Genomic DNA, 17141 nt, shown 5'->3' on the forward strand with positions numbered 1-17141 from the left:
AATGGGTGGATGACTGGATGTGTAAAGCGCTTTGGGGTCCTTAGGGACTAGTAAAGCGCTATACAAACACAGGCCATTTACCATTTCACTGACCTTTAAAAGCAAAAATGCTTTTTTCACAAAACTGGGTCATCTGTTGGGAAGCGAAACCCATCTATCGAGGGCAGCGGCGTCCACAGCCCGAAGTCTGCAGCTTTAGACGGCGTACAGGTTTGGATGATGGAGATGTTGAGTCTAAATTCAAATGTATCATCTGCTCTTCTTCTTGTACAGTCGAAGGTTTCCTTGCTCTTAGCGGGAGGTTTTACACCGCGAGACTCAAAGAATGAGAAAAGTTCTTATAAACTGTCCAGACTGTCGCGTCAGGTCTCTGCTGCTGGCCCTGAACGTGTGTCATCAGAACAAAGGAATGTTATTGGTCAGATAACACAGGTATGAGGTGGGTGACACGGGACAGGCCCTCTCGGTAATGAATCCACCGGTTATCTGTCGGTGAAGCTTTATGGCTGTGGTGTGGTGAGGGTGTTTTACGGTTGGACCTTGAGCAGCTATGAACTGGTTTGAAGTCTCATAACTCAACCTGAGGAATTTGCACGCCGCCTGACTCACCGCTCAGCTATGCAGCTCGCCGCCCTGCGTGTTTGCACTCTGCCACTCGTTTTGTCAGTTTACATCAGAGCGCCAAGGCTCGGCTCAGTGTTTACCTTGGTATGTGAAACCTGAGCATGGGGGGGTGTACGTACTCGTATCAGGTTTTCAACCACTTTTGTTAGACTGCAAATTCATTTTTGACCAGAACGTCACCAGAATGACTTTTTTGCTTCTTCTTTGAGTCTCATGTGAGCTCAAAAATGTGCAGCCTTTCATGTCACGCTAAAAGTCCTGTAATTGGTGCATTTAACACTTCTTTTTTTTGTAGTGGGGCAAGCGACTCCAGCATTATCCCCTCTGAATCCTGCCGCTTACGCCCAGACTCACAGGATGTAGTTTTAAAATCTGTAAGTGCAAAGAAAATAACAGTTTACTGCTTCTCTAATGGCAGCAGTGCATTGAATGTGTAATCTTGCGTGATTTCCACGCTCAGAAGGGCCCTGTAAATGGGTATTTAGCTCAGTAATGCTCGACTGGCCTGAAGTAGAAACCAGCATGCAGACCGATCAACAGGCTGCATGCTGTCAGTCCACATGGATGACTGGCAGCTCTGCAGGTGAGCTGTGTGACAACAGGTTTCCTCTTCCAGCTCCAGGCCCCTGCGAGCCTGATCGAAACAATCCGCTTCAGACAATTTTTTTTCTACTCTTGGATCTGTATGATGTCATAGAGAGAGGATATCCCTAATATGGTCATCTTGGGGATCCCAGTCAGGAGAAAGTTGCCTTTTTTAATTTTCCTGTCATCTAAAGTAAAAACACGTACCCGAGGTGTTCACCTTCACGCTGTGGCGTGTAAGGACTTCTTACTGTGTGCTGGAATTAGATTTTGTTGATTTTGGACACTAACGGTCCAAACAGCACGTGACTGAACACGTCTCATTGTTGAGGTATTATCGGCACGCTTGTTTACGCTCACCGTGGCGTGTTTTTGATCTGCTCCCTCGGCCGTTGCAGGCAGTTTGAGCGCTGATGCAGTGAAGCATGCGAGAAGCACTACAAGCACCATTTGATTGACTGACAGTGAAACGAAGGCCGTTGCCGCCGCTGCCAGCTGGTCCTCTGCTGTGAGGGGAAACTGTGACGGAGAGCGACGGGTTTATGTCAGCGACTCCCCTCGATGGTCAGAGGATAGGATTTAGCCAGTGGGAGAAAACAGGGAGAGAGAGAGGAATCAAATAATGGGATACCCGAGCTACCCGCCGGCCGGACAGCCGGCCCTCTCTGGGATCAGCAGCCTCTCCGTCTTCCCCGGCTAAATTTAGAGCTTAGCTGAGGGGGTCTTCTCCGGGCCCCTTTCATTATTCATCAGCTGAAAAAGGACCCAGTTCAGTTTCTGCCGTCAGCAGTGAGCCAACTCCGAGTTTATCTGCAGTCACGACATAACGAGGGAACGCTGAGAAGAAACGCCAGAGACGAGCCTCGGAATTAGCGAGGGCGGATTTCATACATCTGTGTGTTTGTCTGGACAAAGCTTAGCACACTGACACATCCAAATGCTTTTATCAAACACACGAACACACCCACACAGGCTTTTTGGCTTTTTGTCGACTGATAATTGGCAGACTGTGATGATGTGTTTGACTTTCCGTATCTAAACAAAACAAAACCTTTGTAGTTTCCCCGGTAAAGTGAGGAAAACGAGGGGCAGGATCATTTATGGATATGGATCTTCAGCTTCTCATGTTTGGGTGACGTGAGCCAGGAGGGTGAAACTCACTTTAAGTTGTGGCTAACATGTAAACACCTGTGAAAATATAAACCATAAAAAAACAGATTAATATTCAGTTTACTCTATGCTTTGAGATTATTCACTTTTAGTTATCCATTCACCAAACGTGGTGAACATTGTGAATTATATATAAAAAGATCAGTACTGTTAGTACAAAGAAACAGAAGCTGTGGACACGATCCAGTGTTTGGGTTCTGACTCCAGCTGGATCGGGTGGGGATCTGTTCAGCTTACGTCAGCAGCAGGAGATCTGAAACAGGACGGAGGAAGTTGGCATTAAAAGGACGAGCAGTGTGAACTTTTCACTCTGTTTTCACTCAGCAGCTTTTACTTTTTGAGCGTGTCGACGTGACTGAAAATCTCAGCTGACTCTCGGCTTCTGTCCCGCTCGCTTGAGCTCTTATATGTGGTGCAACACTTGTTTGGAAGCTTTTGTTGCACTTAAATTAGAAGTTGTCATTACAACCTTGATTACACTCGGTCATTCCGGTTGTACTTCTGTGAACTCTGCCTGTGGACGAGTGTGCGCGACCACCAAAAACAGGCACATGGCATCCATGTAAACCCCGCCGTCTGATGGTCAAATTTACATCACTCGGACCCTCACAGACTCACGGACACGGGAAGTAGAAACTTTAGCCACACAGTGAGCGCTTAGCAACCATTTGGTGAGGCAACGATCAAAAATGGTTGTCGAGCGGTTTCTGGAGGAAACATGATCAGATAGAGGTACACGCACTGCGACAAAGACCTCTGTGCTTTGCTCACTAGCAGGTTACCGCTTATGAAGCAGTTGTGAACTAAGAGTGATGCAAACTGTAAACGGAGACCTTCAAGTTGCAGCTTTTTGAAATGTGTCAGTTTCAGCAGTAAAGCACGACTTTTACTTTGAAGACGAGTCTGCTCCACTCTGTGTGCGAGGAGGTGCACGCACACCGAGGCCGAGAGCAGGGGACGAGCTGACGAAGCTATAGCTACAAATACAGCCCAGACGGAGGCGCATGATTCATTTCCATCTATTTCCATATATTTAATATCATTTCAAAATTAAATTATAAATCGCTTTCTAAAGATGTCGTGTAAGAATAATATAGAAAATAAAGCAGGTCTTCAGTGGGCATTTAATAAAAAAGTCACAGTGCTCCTCTGGTTGATGTCCTGAGATCAGTTCATGCACAGCAGGACTGTGAAGTGGAGAATATGACACAGTAACATGGTTGTTATGAGTCCACGTGGGATTTTTAATATTTAATGTCAGCCAAGGCGCTTTAAGGTTGAGAGGTTGCCCCGGAAACCTCCAGGCGATACGTCACCACCGCCTGTGGAATGTGGCGGGTTCGTTTCCTCCTATTGTGATGAGCGACAGGGACAACCCCCCTACACACCCAGCCTTTCTCCTATCCCCCTCCTCCTCCTGCTGCTGCTGAAGAAGCTTTCACACAGAGAGCGAGTGGGCATAAAAAACGTGTTTTGAGTGGATTCATTCAGCAGGGTTTGAATGTTTAGGTTTGATTTGACGCGTTTGCAAATAAACAGCTTTAATGGACTCGAGCTTAAACATCGAGCGGCCAACACAAAAACACGTAAAACTCGTGTAAACAGGCGAGTAAGACACATGTGTGCTCCTCTGCATCCTGATCTGTGACAGCCCTGATGATGAGGAGTGATGAAGAGGTTTCTGTGCTCTTGACTCTGTTTTCTGTTTTTCTGTTTCTCAGGCAGACGAAGCCTCTGACGTTCGCCGACTGCATCGGGGACGAGCTGCCGGTTGGCTGGGAGGAGGCGTACGACCCCGTCGTCGGAGCGTACTATGTCGACCACAACACCAGTGAGTTTCTCTCCTCATCATCCTGTTTCTCCCTCCTCTGTGAATGAGATGAGGCACCAATCAGCCCCTCACTCAGGCTTGGAGGCCGCTCAGCTTCATGAAGCAAAGGACCGGCAGGTTTATGGGACATTGCTGAATTACACTGTCCTAACTTATAGTGAAACAGTCTTTTCTGTTCTGTTGGTGTGATCAGTTCCTCTATTGCATCAAAAGAAAGCCAAAAAAGGTTTTTAAGCTTTGTGCCTCTTCCAACCTTTGAACTCCTGCTCATGTTTCCTCTTCGTCATGTTTTCCTCCAGAGAGCACCCAGCTGGAGGACCCGCGGGCCCAGTGGCAGCGGGAGCAGGAGGCCATGCTGCGGGACTACCTGGCCGTGGCCAGTGATGCGCTCAGCGCCCAGAAGGAGATCTACCAGGTGAAGGAGCAGAGGCTCCGCCTGGCACAGCAGGAGTACCGCCAGCTCAACGACGCGTGGAGGGACAAGTCCACGTCGCAGACGAGCTGTGAGTGACGGCCGAAATCAAAAACCTCCGTCTGTCTGATTTTACATCAGAGATCAGCTCTGAGCCTCTTTGTGTTTGCGATGGTGACGGTCAGAGGAGGTCAGCAGGAGTCTGTGACCGATGTCTGCGGACGACACTGATGTGAGAGCAGGAGGAAGAATTCTGCTGGTTTAAAGCATCACATAGTGTGACAGTGACAACACTAATCATTCATTCATACATGTTGTGATCATGAGAAAAGTTTCAAAAACAGTAATCAGTACAAGGAAATAATAAAAAGAATATAGAAACATAAAATAAATAAATAAATAATTAAAAAACTATTAAAAATAAAATTCAGAATAAAAATACAAATATTTAATAAATATAGTTCAATAAAAGTAAAAAGAGTAAAATAAAGTTTTTATTAATCTGTACATTGTCACATTTTTAAAAAAAAGATATATTTTTTTGTATTACTAGATTTTTGGGGGGTTTCAGCTTTTCTGTTAAAAACTAAATCAGAGGGTTTTGTTTACTAACTAACAGCAGCTTTATTCACATTTCCTCACTGAGGCTGTACCAAATGCTTCGGCCTCAGAGTGATCAGAGTGAAGCTGAAAATCACTCGAGCTTCTTTGACGTCTCTGTCATTGTCCCGTTTTTCCCACAGTGAATTCCAGATCGTCCTCTTCCAGCAAATATGACCCGGACATCCTCAAAGCAGAGATAGCCACGGCCAAAAGTCGGGTAAGACCACCTCCGTCCAAATAGGAGGCGTAACATTAGCTGAGCCTGCAGGCATGTAAACAAACATTAGGAAAATAAGGTGCAGGAGAGCACGGAGTCACATTTACCTACAGCAGAGGACGACCCACCTGCTTTGATTAGTGAACAGTTAACACATTAACAGCCGGCGGGCACTCCGGGCTGTTAGGACGCTTCGCTGCAGGGTGGGGGTGTTGAGCTTTCTGGCCTTCTGGGCTGGTGTAAACCCTGCTGTTGTTCATCTTGAAAGGGGAAAAACAAAGAGCGTCACACACACACACCTCCTGGCTGTGGATCAAATATGCACCTGAAGAGTCACCTGAGTCGAACTCTGGCCACACCCCCCCACATAGTCAGCATTTTAATTGGTGCAAAGCGGCACAACCACATACCAAACTCATTCTTTCCTTGTGAGATGTTTCGGACTCTTTTAGAGCCGCTTTGGATGATTCACAGTTCAGAATAATCCTTATTTGTCTGATACTGGGCTCACTTTGATACAAACCATGTCGCCTTCACTCCAACTACTTTTAAGCCAACGTTCTTCTGATTGGTTGCCCCTCATAAAGAGAGAGCCCCTCTCTGTGACATCATACAGATCTGAGAGTAGAAAAAACTGTGAAATGTTTTGTTTAAACACCTGTAGGGTAACATACAGAGCTCAGCTGCTCCTGGGAAGCATAGAGCCTTTGCTTCAAGAATTAAACTCTATATTTGTGACCCACTTTTAGAGATGTAAGTCTTTGGTCCTGGAGGTTTGGTTTCTAACCCTCACCCTGCCTCTGCCTCTTCTCTATGTCTCAACAGGACCTGGAAAAACTAGTCCATGCATTCATCTTTAGTAGGCTTGATTACTGTAACAGCATCTTTACAGCTCTACCTAAAAAATCAGTCAGACAACTACAGCTCATTCAGAACTCTGCTGCTCGAGTCCTCACTAAGACCAAAAAAGTGGACCACATCAGTCCAGCTCTGAGGTCTTTACACTGGCTGCCTGTCTGTCAGAGGATAGACTTTAAAGTTCTGATGCTGGTTTATAAAGCTCTGAATGGTTTAGGACCAAAATACATCAGTGACCTCCTGACCCAGTATGAACCTTCCAGATCCCTCAGGTCATCTGGATCCGGTCTGTTATCAGTCCCCAGAGTCAGAACCAGACACGGAGAAGCTGCATTCAGCTTTTATGCTCCTTATATCTGGAACAAACTCCCAGAAAGCCTCAGATCAGCTGAAACACTCAGTTTATTTAAATCCAGGTTGAAGACTCACCTGTTCTCAGCTGCATTTGAATAAAGCACCAAATCCACACTTAAGTTTAAATTTCAAAACTTACTTTTTAACTACTGATTTTATCTACTGTTCTGATTTTATATACTGTTCTGATTTTATATACTGTTCTGATTTTATATACTGTTTTGTTTGTTTGTTTGCTTGTTTTAATCAAATTCAAATCATGTTTTTGTTTTTAATGTCTCTGTAAAGCACTTTGAATCACCTTGTTGCTGAATTGTGCTATATAAATAAACTTGCCTTGCCTTCTCAGGTGAACAAACTGAAGCGGGACCTGGCCTGTATGAAGCAGGAGCTGCTGTACAAAGAGCAAGGCTTCGAGACGCTCAAACAGTGAGTTTTGAAGTTTCCCGTGTCATCGTCCGTCCTGCTGCGTTACCTCTGTTATCTCGCTAGAGTCCAGAGGGGTGCGAAGCGAGTCCGTCCTCCTCGCTGAAGGGCAGCGCTGACAGACGTGCTCGTGAGCAGCCGGCTGGGGGATTCGGTCCTCACTTTTTGCGGCTCCTTATTTAATTAGTGTGGCGGTCAGAATCTGACGTGATTAGAAAGTGTTTGTGTGACCTTCCCTCAGTCTCACAGCTCAGTTTAAAGGGCAGACAGGTAGATTAATTCCACCCGCAGACACAATCTGCAGCCACGTCCTAAAGATTAATGCTCAGCTGTTCCGATATTAGTTTGTTGGGAAGGTTTTCACTTTTTCATTTTGGGTTTGCATCGACATGCCAGCCGAAGAGGAAGTTTACCGATGCTGTGGCTGAAAATCAAGCGCGGTCATGTTTGTGTTGGTCAGAGCCGGTGTGACGTCCCGGGCACAGAACGAGGAATAAAAGAAGGATTTTAGATTCTGTGACAGAAGAAAAGTCGTTCTCGAGCTCTTCTTGTTGACGTTTCGGGAACACAAACAAACACGGGATTAATATTCCTGTTTGATGAAATCTGGAGGGTTTTTTCTTTTTTGTGGTGCAGTTTTGAATATTACACCAGGTTATCATAAAAACCACTCTACATTCACCACAGGTCACTGTAGATCCCAGATTATCAGGGCTAAAGATTGCTTTCTTCTTGTTCCTCATCCAGAGTAAACCACCGTCTGTTTTTTATTCCAGAACATTCAAAAATCCAACACTAACAAATGTCTGGTCCGGGAGGAAAAGCTTCACGATGGATGGAAAAAAACTGTTATGCAGTAATAACAGTTCAAGTGTCTGAAATTAAAATTTTATCATTCGAAGCACACGACCTATGGCAAGAACACAAAACGGGCAACAATAAAAATAAATAAATAAAACAAAACATCTTTAGGCATCATTTACTGAGAGTTTCACAGAACCAATCCAACACTGGTTAGTGCCACACAAGCTTTGCTAGAGATGCACCGATCGGCCAGTAACCGACCAGCTCACCCTTAAAAATCTACAAAAGGCAAAGTGGCTGAAGCTAAAGCTAGCCAGCAGCCTCGGTATGAGCAGTGGATCAGTTTATGGAGTGAAGAGAAGAGAAAAAGGGTTGTCCTGTTATCTGAATGTGCACAATGATTGTTTAGTAACGTGTGTCAGGTAAAGGTGGTGTTTGTTTTCAGTAGTTTGAGGGAAACTGAAGTTTATTCATTTCTTTTATTTTGAAGAAAAGCTGATGTTTGTTTGTGTACGCTGATAGTCACAGTTGTTAGATTGAAAGTTGAGTCCACATCAAGAGATCATGCTAAGAAAAAAAAAATCAGAATCAGACGGTCACATGATCACTCACACAGGTGAACAGGAAGCGTCTTCTAGCTGAGATCAGGAGAATCAGGAAAACACGTCACATGAATTCATGAGAATTAAACCTCTCAGATTCCGACCGTTATTGTCGCCGTGCTCTCCTCGTCTGTTATCTGCATCACACTGAAGCGATGTGTTTGGAATTTGCCCCTGTGTGTGTGTGTGTGTGTGTGTGTCTCTAACTGTAAATGTGAAAGCGGAGCTTGAAGTGGTGTAAATGAGCCGCCGCTTATCGCCTCGTTGTTATCGCACATTCCTTCTGATCATTAAACTCTATCAGGAACAATGCAGATGTGAGAGGGCGCGCTCGCCTCTCTGACCTGCTTCCACCCCTCTGAATATGAACTTAAAGCGGCCGAGGTTTTTTCCCTGTGTGTGTGGAATGTTGGGTCTGTTTGTCTTGCCCCACACGGCACAGTGAGAGTGTCAGGAGGATTAAAGAGCGAGCGGTCGGACGGCATTCCTCCGCGACTTTCCCCTCCCGCTCCGCTCCACTCGCTACGCAGACGGCGTCCGGACAGTGAATCCCCCCCCCCCCTCGCAGAAACACGAACGGGCTCAGACTGGAATGCAGCCACACACTCGACTCCTGATAAGGTTTCACTGCGAGAGTAAAAGTTTACGAGCAGAAAAAGAGGGAAAAATATAAACCCAAAAGTCAACGCAGGCTTCCCGGGACTTTAGCTTCGTTCTTTGGACCGCGCTTTGAAAAAGGGAAACGAGGCCTCGCAGCACATTCAGATCAATCTGCAGCTCCTGCAGAAGCTCTAACGTATAAATGCATCAAATCCAAGCAGGTACAAGTAATGTAACCAAATACGCTGTAAAGTATTCACCCCAAATCCAACAACCAGGCTGTCCCATCAAATACCAACATTACACACAAGTCTGGACGATTAAAAGAGAAAAACACTGGACTAGGATCATTTTGACGTGAAATCACATTTTTTTTTAGCAGACAAGAGCTTGTCTGAACACTTCAGGCACACTCAGGACCACAGACATCGTATGCAATGAAGTCCGGGATGTTATAGACGGCAGCAGGTCTGCGACCGCTCTTTGATCCAGTCTGTCATAATACAGAGACTGGCTGAGATAAAGTGGCAGGACTGATGTGACAGGCACTCAACATCCCTGCTTTCATAGAGGATTATCATATAATCTGTTATCATGGAGGGAAACCTCGCAGATGTGCCTGCAATTGTAAATTAGACGCAGATTAATTTAAACGTTTATCGATGGTTCAGCTTCACACTGAGCTGAAAGGAGAATAGTCCAAATAAATTAGGCGATTAATATGAATACATGTATTCAGTTTACTGATAAATGGCTGTTCAGTAAATTGAAGTACGTGTTGTTATATTTGATATTATAAGTGGAGCCTAAAGATTACAGCTGATTAATTTATCGCTGTAGTGAGACTGGTCGACAGATACGTCTGGTGTATTTTCACTGGCAGGAGTTACATGTGTAGAGTGTGAATGTGAGGTGTGTATGTGCTATATACTATACTACTTACCAAACACAGTGATTTTCAGGAGCTGCCCGCCCTCGCCTGACACGCAGGACTCGGGGGTCAAACGTGCTCGTGAGCGTAAATCAGCCTTAAAGTTGCAGCGAAGGCGGGTTTGTGAGGCTGAGCGGCGAGTTTCAGTGTGAACGTGAGTCTGAGGCCAAACATGTCCCTGAGGTCACAGGTGTCACGCGTGTTTACCCAAACAGGAGCAGGAGCTGCTGATGACCAGGTCCAGGTGACCTCCCTCGACCATAAAAACACCTCCCACTTCAGCAAACACTCCTCTCCAGTATATATTATATGTGTGTGTGTGTGCACATTTAGATCTGAAGCGCTGCTCTCAGTGAACATGAGTCCATGTTTGAGAGGGATTTCAGAGGATTACTCGTCCCCTCGGCCTGTTACAGACAGTGCCTCCCTCCCTGCTCGCTTCCTCATTCCTGCGCTGCCTTGTTTTGTCCCTCGCTCGCTCCCTCCCTCTCGGCCCGATCCTCCCTCCCCTCTTCCCTCTCTGAAGAATGTGGACGGGCCGGTTGTTCAGATGCATGCATGACTTACCGATGACGGGCTTTACACGGCTGCTGCCGCCGCCTTCGAGCACGGCCCCGGTGCACTCGCAGCCGTGACCGGGATCCTGCGTCTTACCTGAACAAACAGTCAACCCTCATCGTAGTAAGAGTTGGAATTACTGACACGTTCGACTGACTGCTTGGTTTTTAAAATATCAACCATGACTGAGTGTGTTGTGTTATTTTTATTTAATTTTTAATTTATCATTAAAAAATAGAATAAATCATCCATCATATTTGAAAGGTCTGTGAGCCGATTAGAGGAGGGATTAAACACTCACTCACGTCCTGAAAACATCTGTCCTATCAGCTGTTTCACAGCAAAAACAAACAAAAACAAATAAAAATCCAGCGAGCCTAAACTTAAACCTCAACCGCCTCCCTGAGCGATTCAGAGACCGGCCACCGGAGGTGCGTGCGTGTCTGTCCGGTGCGTTCGCCGACTCCAGGTCGCTCCTGCGCCTAAACCGCACACCATTTCCTGCAGAGGGTCTGATGTAACCAACAGCCTGACAACACGTTAGCTGATAAACTGGTGACTCATTCATACCAGTGACAGAGTTATGAGTTCACCAGTAAAGCTGTTTCCATCCGAGGAAGAGTCTTTTAATCTGAAACAAGGCGTGGGATTCATAAATCCATCTGAATTATACAAGACTGTCACACATTTATGAAGTAGTAAATGATATTTTTTGCAAGGCAGTAAGGATGTGTTTGAGTCGCTGCTTGTGATGCCCGTGAGAAAGGACGGCTGTGGGAAAACATCCTGACCGTATTTTCACACAATTATTCCGATTTAATGTTGGAACACGGCCCTGTCGGCTTCCTCAGTGCTGACTAATTTGAGGTCACCCGTGGGGCGCGACGTACCCGAAACTGGGGGAAAAATCAAAGCTCGGTTCGTCGGAGCTCGATTTACAGTCATGAGTGGAATCCAAACCTCGTCCCTGACATTTACACTTGATGTATATCGCTCCGCCACAAAGAGTAAAAAGTCAGAGCCGATAAATGTTGAACGACGCGCTTTTACTGGAAACCACGAAGGTGAGAAGAGCGCTGAGTGACGTGCGCACGCTGAGCAGCTTCCTGTCCCTGTATCAGAGCGCTGCTAAGTGAACATCTGCTCACATGGTTTTCAATCTGAATCATAACTGACCACCTCCTCCTCTTTCTCCTCCTCCTCCAGGATCGACCAGAAGGTGTCCAACAGCCCGTCCGGTTACAGACTGCAGGAGGCCCAGGCCATCCTCAGCGAGGTGCGCTCCATCCGTGACGCCATCAGCTCCGGGGAGAAGGAGAAGCAGGAGCTCATGCAGGTAAACTTGGGTTGGAAGCCTGGACTTCTCACATTTACACTCTCAGCAGGCTTCACATGTAATTTATGGCTTATTTAAGAGTTAACAGTTACTCTGGGATGTCGAGAGATGATAAATCTACCTCGACTTGCGTGAAGAAGCAGTTTGGACCAATAAACGGTTAAAAACATCGGACTTTGATGTGGAAGCTAATGTCAAGTCAGAGAAGCTGAGGAACAAAACAGCTGTGAGGATGTTTCAGCAGAGCCTGACCTTTCAGAATAAAACCACAGAGCCACCTTGACTCTACGTGCTTCACGCCGGCGTTTGGATCGTCTTTCTTCCTCCCTTCGTTTGTCGAGAGGAGGACACTCGACGTTAACGTGCAGTTGACCTTTCTTGGCTTGGTTAAAGGTGTGAGTTCAGTTTAGATGAGCTGGGAGCATCGTGTATGTTCATATTACAGCTGTGCACGTGTGTCACATGATGACGAGGACAGAGGCGATGGTCTTAAAGTGTTCGTGGAGCAGACGCTGTGTGAGTTCAGTCAAAGGCATTAATAAGAAAATAATCACGTGTCATTCTGTATCGCAGTAATGTGATTGGTATTTCTCACTCTGTAAGAGAAGGTCTGAACATCTGCGATGCAGCTGTTTACGTCATCGCGACAGGTTTTGAGTGGGAGAGATTGACACCGTTAAAACCGTGAGGCAAAGTTGGGCTGGTACGAAACATCAGAGCTCACGTAAAGTATTAAAAATACAAAAGTGTCTGAGGGTTAGACCCAGCTCAGCCAAAGGAAGGAGATCCAGCTAAGATTTAAGGAGGTCGGGTTATAGAAAAACAGCCTCAAAGAATTCAGTGTAAAATATTTAGATTGAGTGTCTGTGTGCAGTCGAGCTGTCAAATACAACAAAGAACATGCATTTAAACTGTTTTAGTAGTTTACACGATGAAAAGGAGGCTCCTTTAATGATGACGATAGTAAATAATGATAGAGTTTACAGTGAACCATCTCAGCTGCTTCCTCTGTTTTCCTGTTTTCACTCTGTATAATTGATTTGATTGGTCGAGCAGCATCACATGGACACAGTTAGAAAGCATTGGTCTGTGTTTCGTGTGTACGTACACCAACATAAAGACAAAAGATTAAAATAACTTGGGCCCGTGAAGAGGGGCGTCTGCGTCCAGATCTGGACCGCGATCCACCTGTTGGTGACCACGAGTCTGGGGTGATAACGGTGGCAGGAACCTGAAGGTAAAAAGAAGATGGCGGGCTGGATTACAGAGATGGAAAGCTTGGTGAGGAATGACTCGAGGAGAAGTCGGTGGTTAAAGCTGCTGTTGGAAATGCTCGAGGAGCAAACAGACGTGTTTAATTATCTTTAACTTGAACAAAGCTTTCATTCTTCCTCGCTGTTAATATTAAACTGGTATCAGTGTTTACACAAAAAGTTGATCATAATTTTAATCTAAGGCATTTTTAAAGAGGTTTCGAGTCCTGAAGTGTAGCTCGTGTTCAGCTCCAGGCTCTCTGTTATCTTGTTTTCGTGGCTCTGAAGCATGTACTGTCGTATCTTATGTACACAGTGACTCACGCTGAAGTGACTTTTAAAAAGCCTGCAGGCCGTCATGTGTGTCGAGCCGTTTAGAGGCAGCTCAGTCTGCTTTTCTTCTCCCACAGCTTCAGTTTGCAGCTCTCTGTTTTGCATGAATGGCGGCTTCATCCCGACGTACGCCGCTATCTCCCAGCACCCCTTCGCTCCTCCACGTCCTTTCATTACAGCATTAACTCATCCATATTTCCTCCACGGCTGCAGGGGGATTAAAGTTGCATGAAGAGGATGAGGGTTTGTTTACAGGTGTGCACCGAGACAAACTTTGAGTGTTTGATGTGTAGTTTTTTGGGCTCTGATGCAACGACTTGAAAACGTATGCGATGGTAATTTACGGAGCTGAGGGTGCAAACGTGTGCGTCTGCATTTGAAGTGCATCATTGTAAAAATTCACTGCGACATGCACGTAAAGATGGAAACCGTCAGGTGTGCTGTGACTGCAGATTGCTTTGGAGGTAGGAGGAGGAAAGTGTCTTCAATAATAAATAATGTGCTGCCTTCCTCCTTCTGTCCGTCTCCCTCCTCCCCCCCCGCCATCTGCAGCTGACAGCTCAGTCTGTCAGGCTGTCTGTTCCTGTGTGTGTGTTCACATCGTATATCTGCCTGTCAACAAGCACACATTTATTTCTGAATATCAGTATATACACAAATATTACAGGAACCCTGTTTTGTCAGAGTACAGCATGAAGTCTGATGTGACCAGTTAGTATCAGAGGGGGGTGTTGATCAGGTGCACCAGAGGGGCAACGATGACACCACACCCACAGGGACAGTTTCACAGGCACACTGACGTTTTTTCACTGCTGTTAGCGTGAGGTGACCTGGACCCTGCACAGGCCACACCCTGAACTTTAACAGGTGAGAGCAGGTTCACCCTGAGCACATGTGACAGACGTGAGAGGGTCTGCAGAACGTTCTGCTGCCTGTACCGTCGTTCAGCGTGACCGCTTTGGTGAGTCAGTGATGGTGTGGGGAGGCAGGTCCATGGAGATCCCACGTCCTCCAGCTGCACCAACATGCTCGGCCTCATGTAGGGAGAGTATGCAGGTGGAGGATGAAGGACGTGATACCACTGACAGACCGCCACGCTCGCCTGATCCAACAGAACACCTCAGAGACGTTATGTTGTTGGCGTATATAAGACCAGGCTGAACCGGTCCGTGTAACCTGGCTCTTCCTCAGTCCCGCCCAGTCGTCCGGTCGTGTTGGTTTGTTCTCGGCTCTTCACGGCTGATTCCAGGAGGATGGTGCAGGAGATCAGTGACCTCCTCAGTCCCCACATCTGAATCCAGTCCAACGCCTTCGGGAGGTGGTTAAACTGGAGATTTGGTAGCACCAACATTCAGCTGACAGATCTGCAGAGAAGCTGATTTAAAACACATTCAATGTGGAGATTTGCGTTTTACGTGTTAATGGAGCTGGAACTGCGGATAAAACTGTGGGGACTGTAAATACTGTAATGATGGAGGTGTTGTGTTATTTTTCTGCTGCATATAAAAGCAGGGATAAGCTGCAATCCTCAGCACACTTCAAAACCAACCGCAGGCTTCATCGTGGTCGTAAAGATGAAAGGGAACGCGGCGGCTTTGGCGGCTGCACCGCAAACACAGAAGCAGCGTCTCCTTTTTCACTTTCCCAGAGTTGCTCCTTCACGCCTGCCCTTTGCCCTGAGCAGCTTTCACTGAGTGGCTCTGTGCAAACATGCTGCAGTTCATAAATGATTCTCAGCTTCAGTTCCTAGATGATCGAATACGACTCGAGGGCAAAGGTCAGAGCGTTTCAAAGGAATGTCGGGCTCGTGAACATTTGACGGACGCTCCTCATGCAGGTGGAATCCAATGGCCTTCTTTCTATGATTTTATACTGAAATAATGTAATAAGTCACAAATATAAACTGTAATTCACTTAATATATGCACAGATTTTAAAGTTTTATAATAATAAAAATAATGATGGTGGTTGCTAAGCAGCTAAGTGTTCTGCAATGCTGTCGTGACTCTGCGCCTCTTTCCTCTCTGCGGTTCGTGCTGTGACCTTTGGCGCCCTCTCTGTTTGTCTCGTGTTCCTGCAGAAACTGGCGGTGCTGAAGGACGGCTTCCGGCTGGACTCGGGCTCGCAGCAGGAGCTGTGGGGCAGCAGCACCTCGCTCGCCAACTCTGAGCTGTCCATCCCGCGGCTCTACTCCGACGCCAGCTCGCAGACCGACATCCCCGCCGAGGTAGGCCCCGAGCCGCAGGAGCACGAGCTCGTTGATTATGACTGTTTGCCATAATTAATTGTCAAATATAATCCAGTGTACTTTAACTCCACAGCTGGATGAACCCATTTGTTAGCGATTCTGCGTTTCTTTATCATTTTCTTCTTCTTTGGTGTTTCAAGATGGTCGAACACTGTTGTTGTGTAACATTAGAGGAGGGTGTTGATCAGATGACTTGATGGCATTACAAGAATCTGACACTGTTCACAGTTTTCAGTGAGTGTTGTCAGTAAAACGTTGAGTTTTAACCTCCATCGTGTTGTTTTGTTTGTTTTCATTCAGTTCATGACCAGCAGCAACAAACTGGCCGAGAAGGTTCGTGTGAGCCTGAAGTACGAGGAGGCCAAGAGAAGGTAACCGTCTGTCTGCACACGTGTCATCAGATTTAAATGTAGAGCTTAGACAACGATGAGGCCGGAGGTGGATACTAGAAGGAAACCCCTTCCTCTTCAGCACAAAAATGTGAGACATAATCAAACTAATGAGACGTCGCGGTGCATTTAAAGTCTGTTTGCTTCTGATAATCTGCCTGATTCTGGGCTTAAATTTGGTAATTTTGTGTTTTAATGCTGTTTCTGAGCGCAGCTGTTCAGTGTTCAGTCAGATTACTTCTACAGACTTTACAGAGATGGTCCAGTGGTGTGGTGAAGATCACACAAAGTTGCTTATTTAACGTTACAGCTGTTGAATTTGGTGTCATTTGAACAAATGTGCTGCATTCAAGGACGTCTGGACGTTTATAGCCCGGGAACTATCAGTATAATTAAAAGATCGATACAGCGTAGTAGCTCCACGTTTTATGATATTTGGTGATGTTGTATCAATAAAGGGACACAGATTATGGATATTTATAACATTAATGAAAGCACTCTGAGGACATGAGGGCTCATCTCGGACACCGGAATCCAGAGGAAGCGTTAGCTGAGCAAACCGACTCAACCTGAAAAGGACCAACATTGGACTCGTCCTAACTCAGAGCGAGCTGACGGCGACATCCTCGCCAGGTCGTTCTGAATGTTTTTCACTTCTTGTGACTGATCGCAGATTTCAGGGACTTCACGGCTCCCCGGAGGCTGAGGGTGATTGCAGGTCGTCTGACAGGAGACAAACTCGTTGCAAGCTAATATTCCTGTTAGAGCAGGAAGGTTTCAGAGTACAGATATAATTCTGTGCACAGAGAAGCCACAGATGTGATTTTTGACCGCTTATCATGGTTCATTGCTGTATTATCAGAAACAGACTTCATGTAGATGCCAGCCTCAGACTGAAAGGAAACCGGCTCATTTATGATCGTTTTTATTGGCAGCGATGGTATTCATGGTAATGTTGTGTGTTTATTTCTTGTTATTGCAATACTCAGCATATCACACAATGTTAAA

At 46.1% G+C, this 17141-nt stretch overlaps 1 protein-coding gene across 1 annotated transcript in view; it reads left to right on the top strand.

Moving 5' to 3' along the window:
- Positions 1-17141, top strand: part of wwc1 (WW and C2 domain containing 1) — a 43464-nt gene that overhangs the window by 8562 nt on the left and 17761 nt on the right. The window contains exons 2-8 of the mRNA XM_019363506.2: positions 4101-4210; positions 4510-4713; positions 5366-5442; positions 7004-7083; positions 11782-11911; positions 15577-15723; positions 16045-16115. Of these exons, the coding sequence (XP_019219051.1) occupies positions 4101-4210; positions 4510-4713; positions 5366-5442; positions 7004-7083; positions 11782-11911; positions 15577-15723; positions 16045-16115 (819 nt within the window). The remainder of the gene's footprint in view (positions 1-4100; positions 4211-4509; positions 4714-5365; positions 5443-7003; positions 7084-11781; positions 11912-15576; positions 15724-16044; positions 16116-17141) is intronic.

This window comes from Oreochromis niloticus, linkage group LG10 (assembly GCF_001858045.2).
Source record: "Oreochromis niloticus isolate F11D_XX linkage group LG10, O_niloticus_UMD_NMBU, whole genome shotgun sequence".
Lineage (NCBI taxonomy): Eukaryota > Metazoa > Chordata > Actinopteri > Cichliformes > Cichlidae > Oreochromis > Oreochromis niloticus.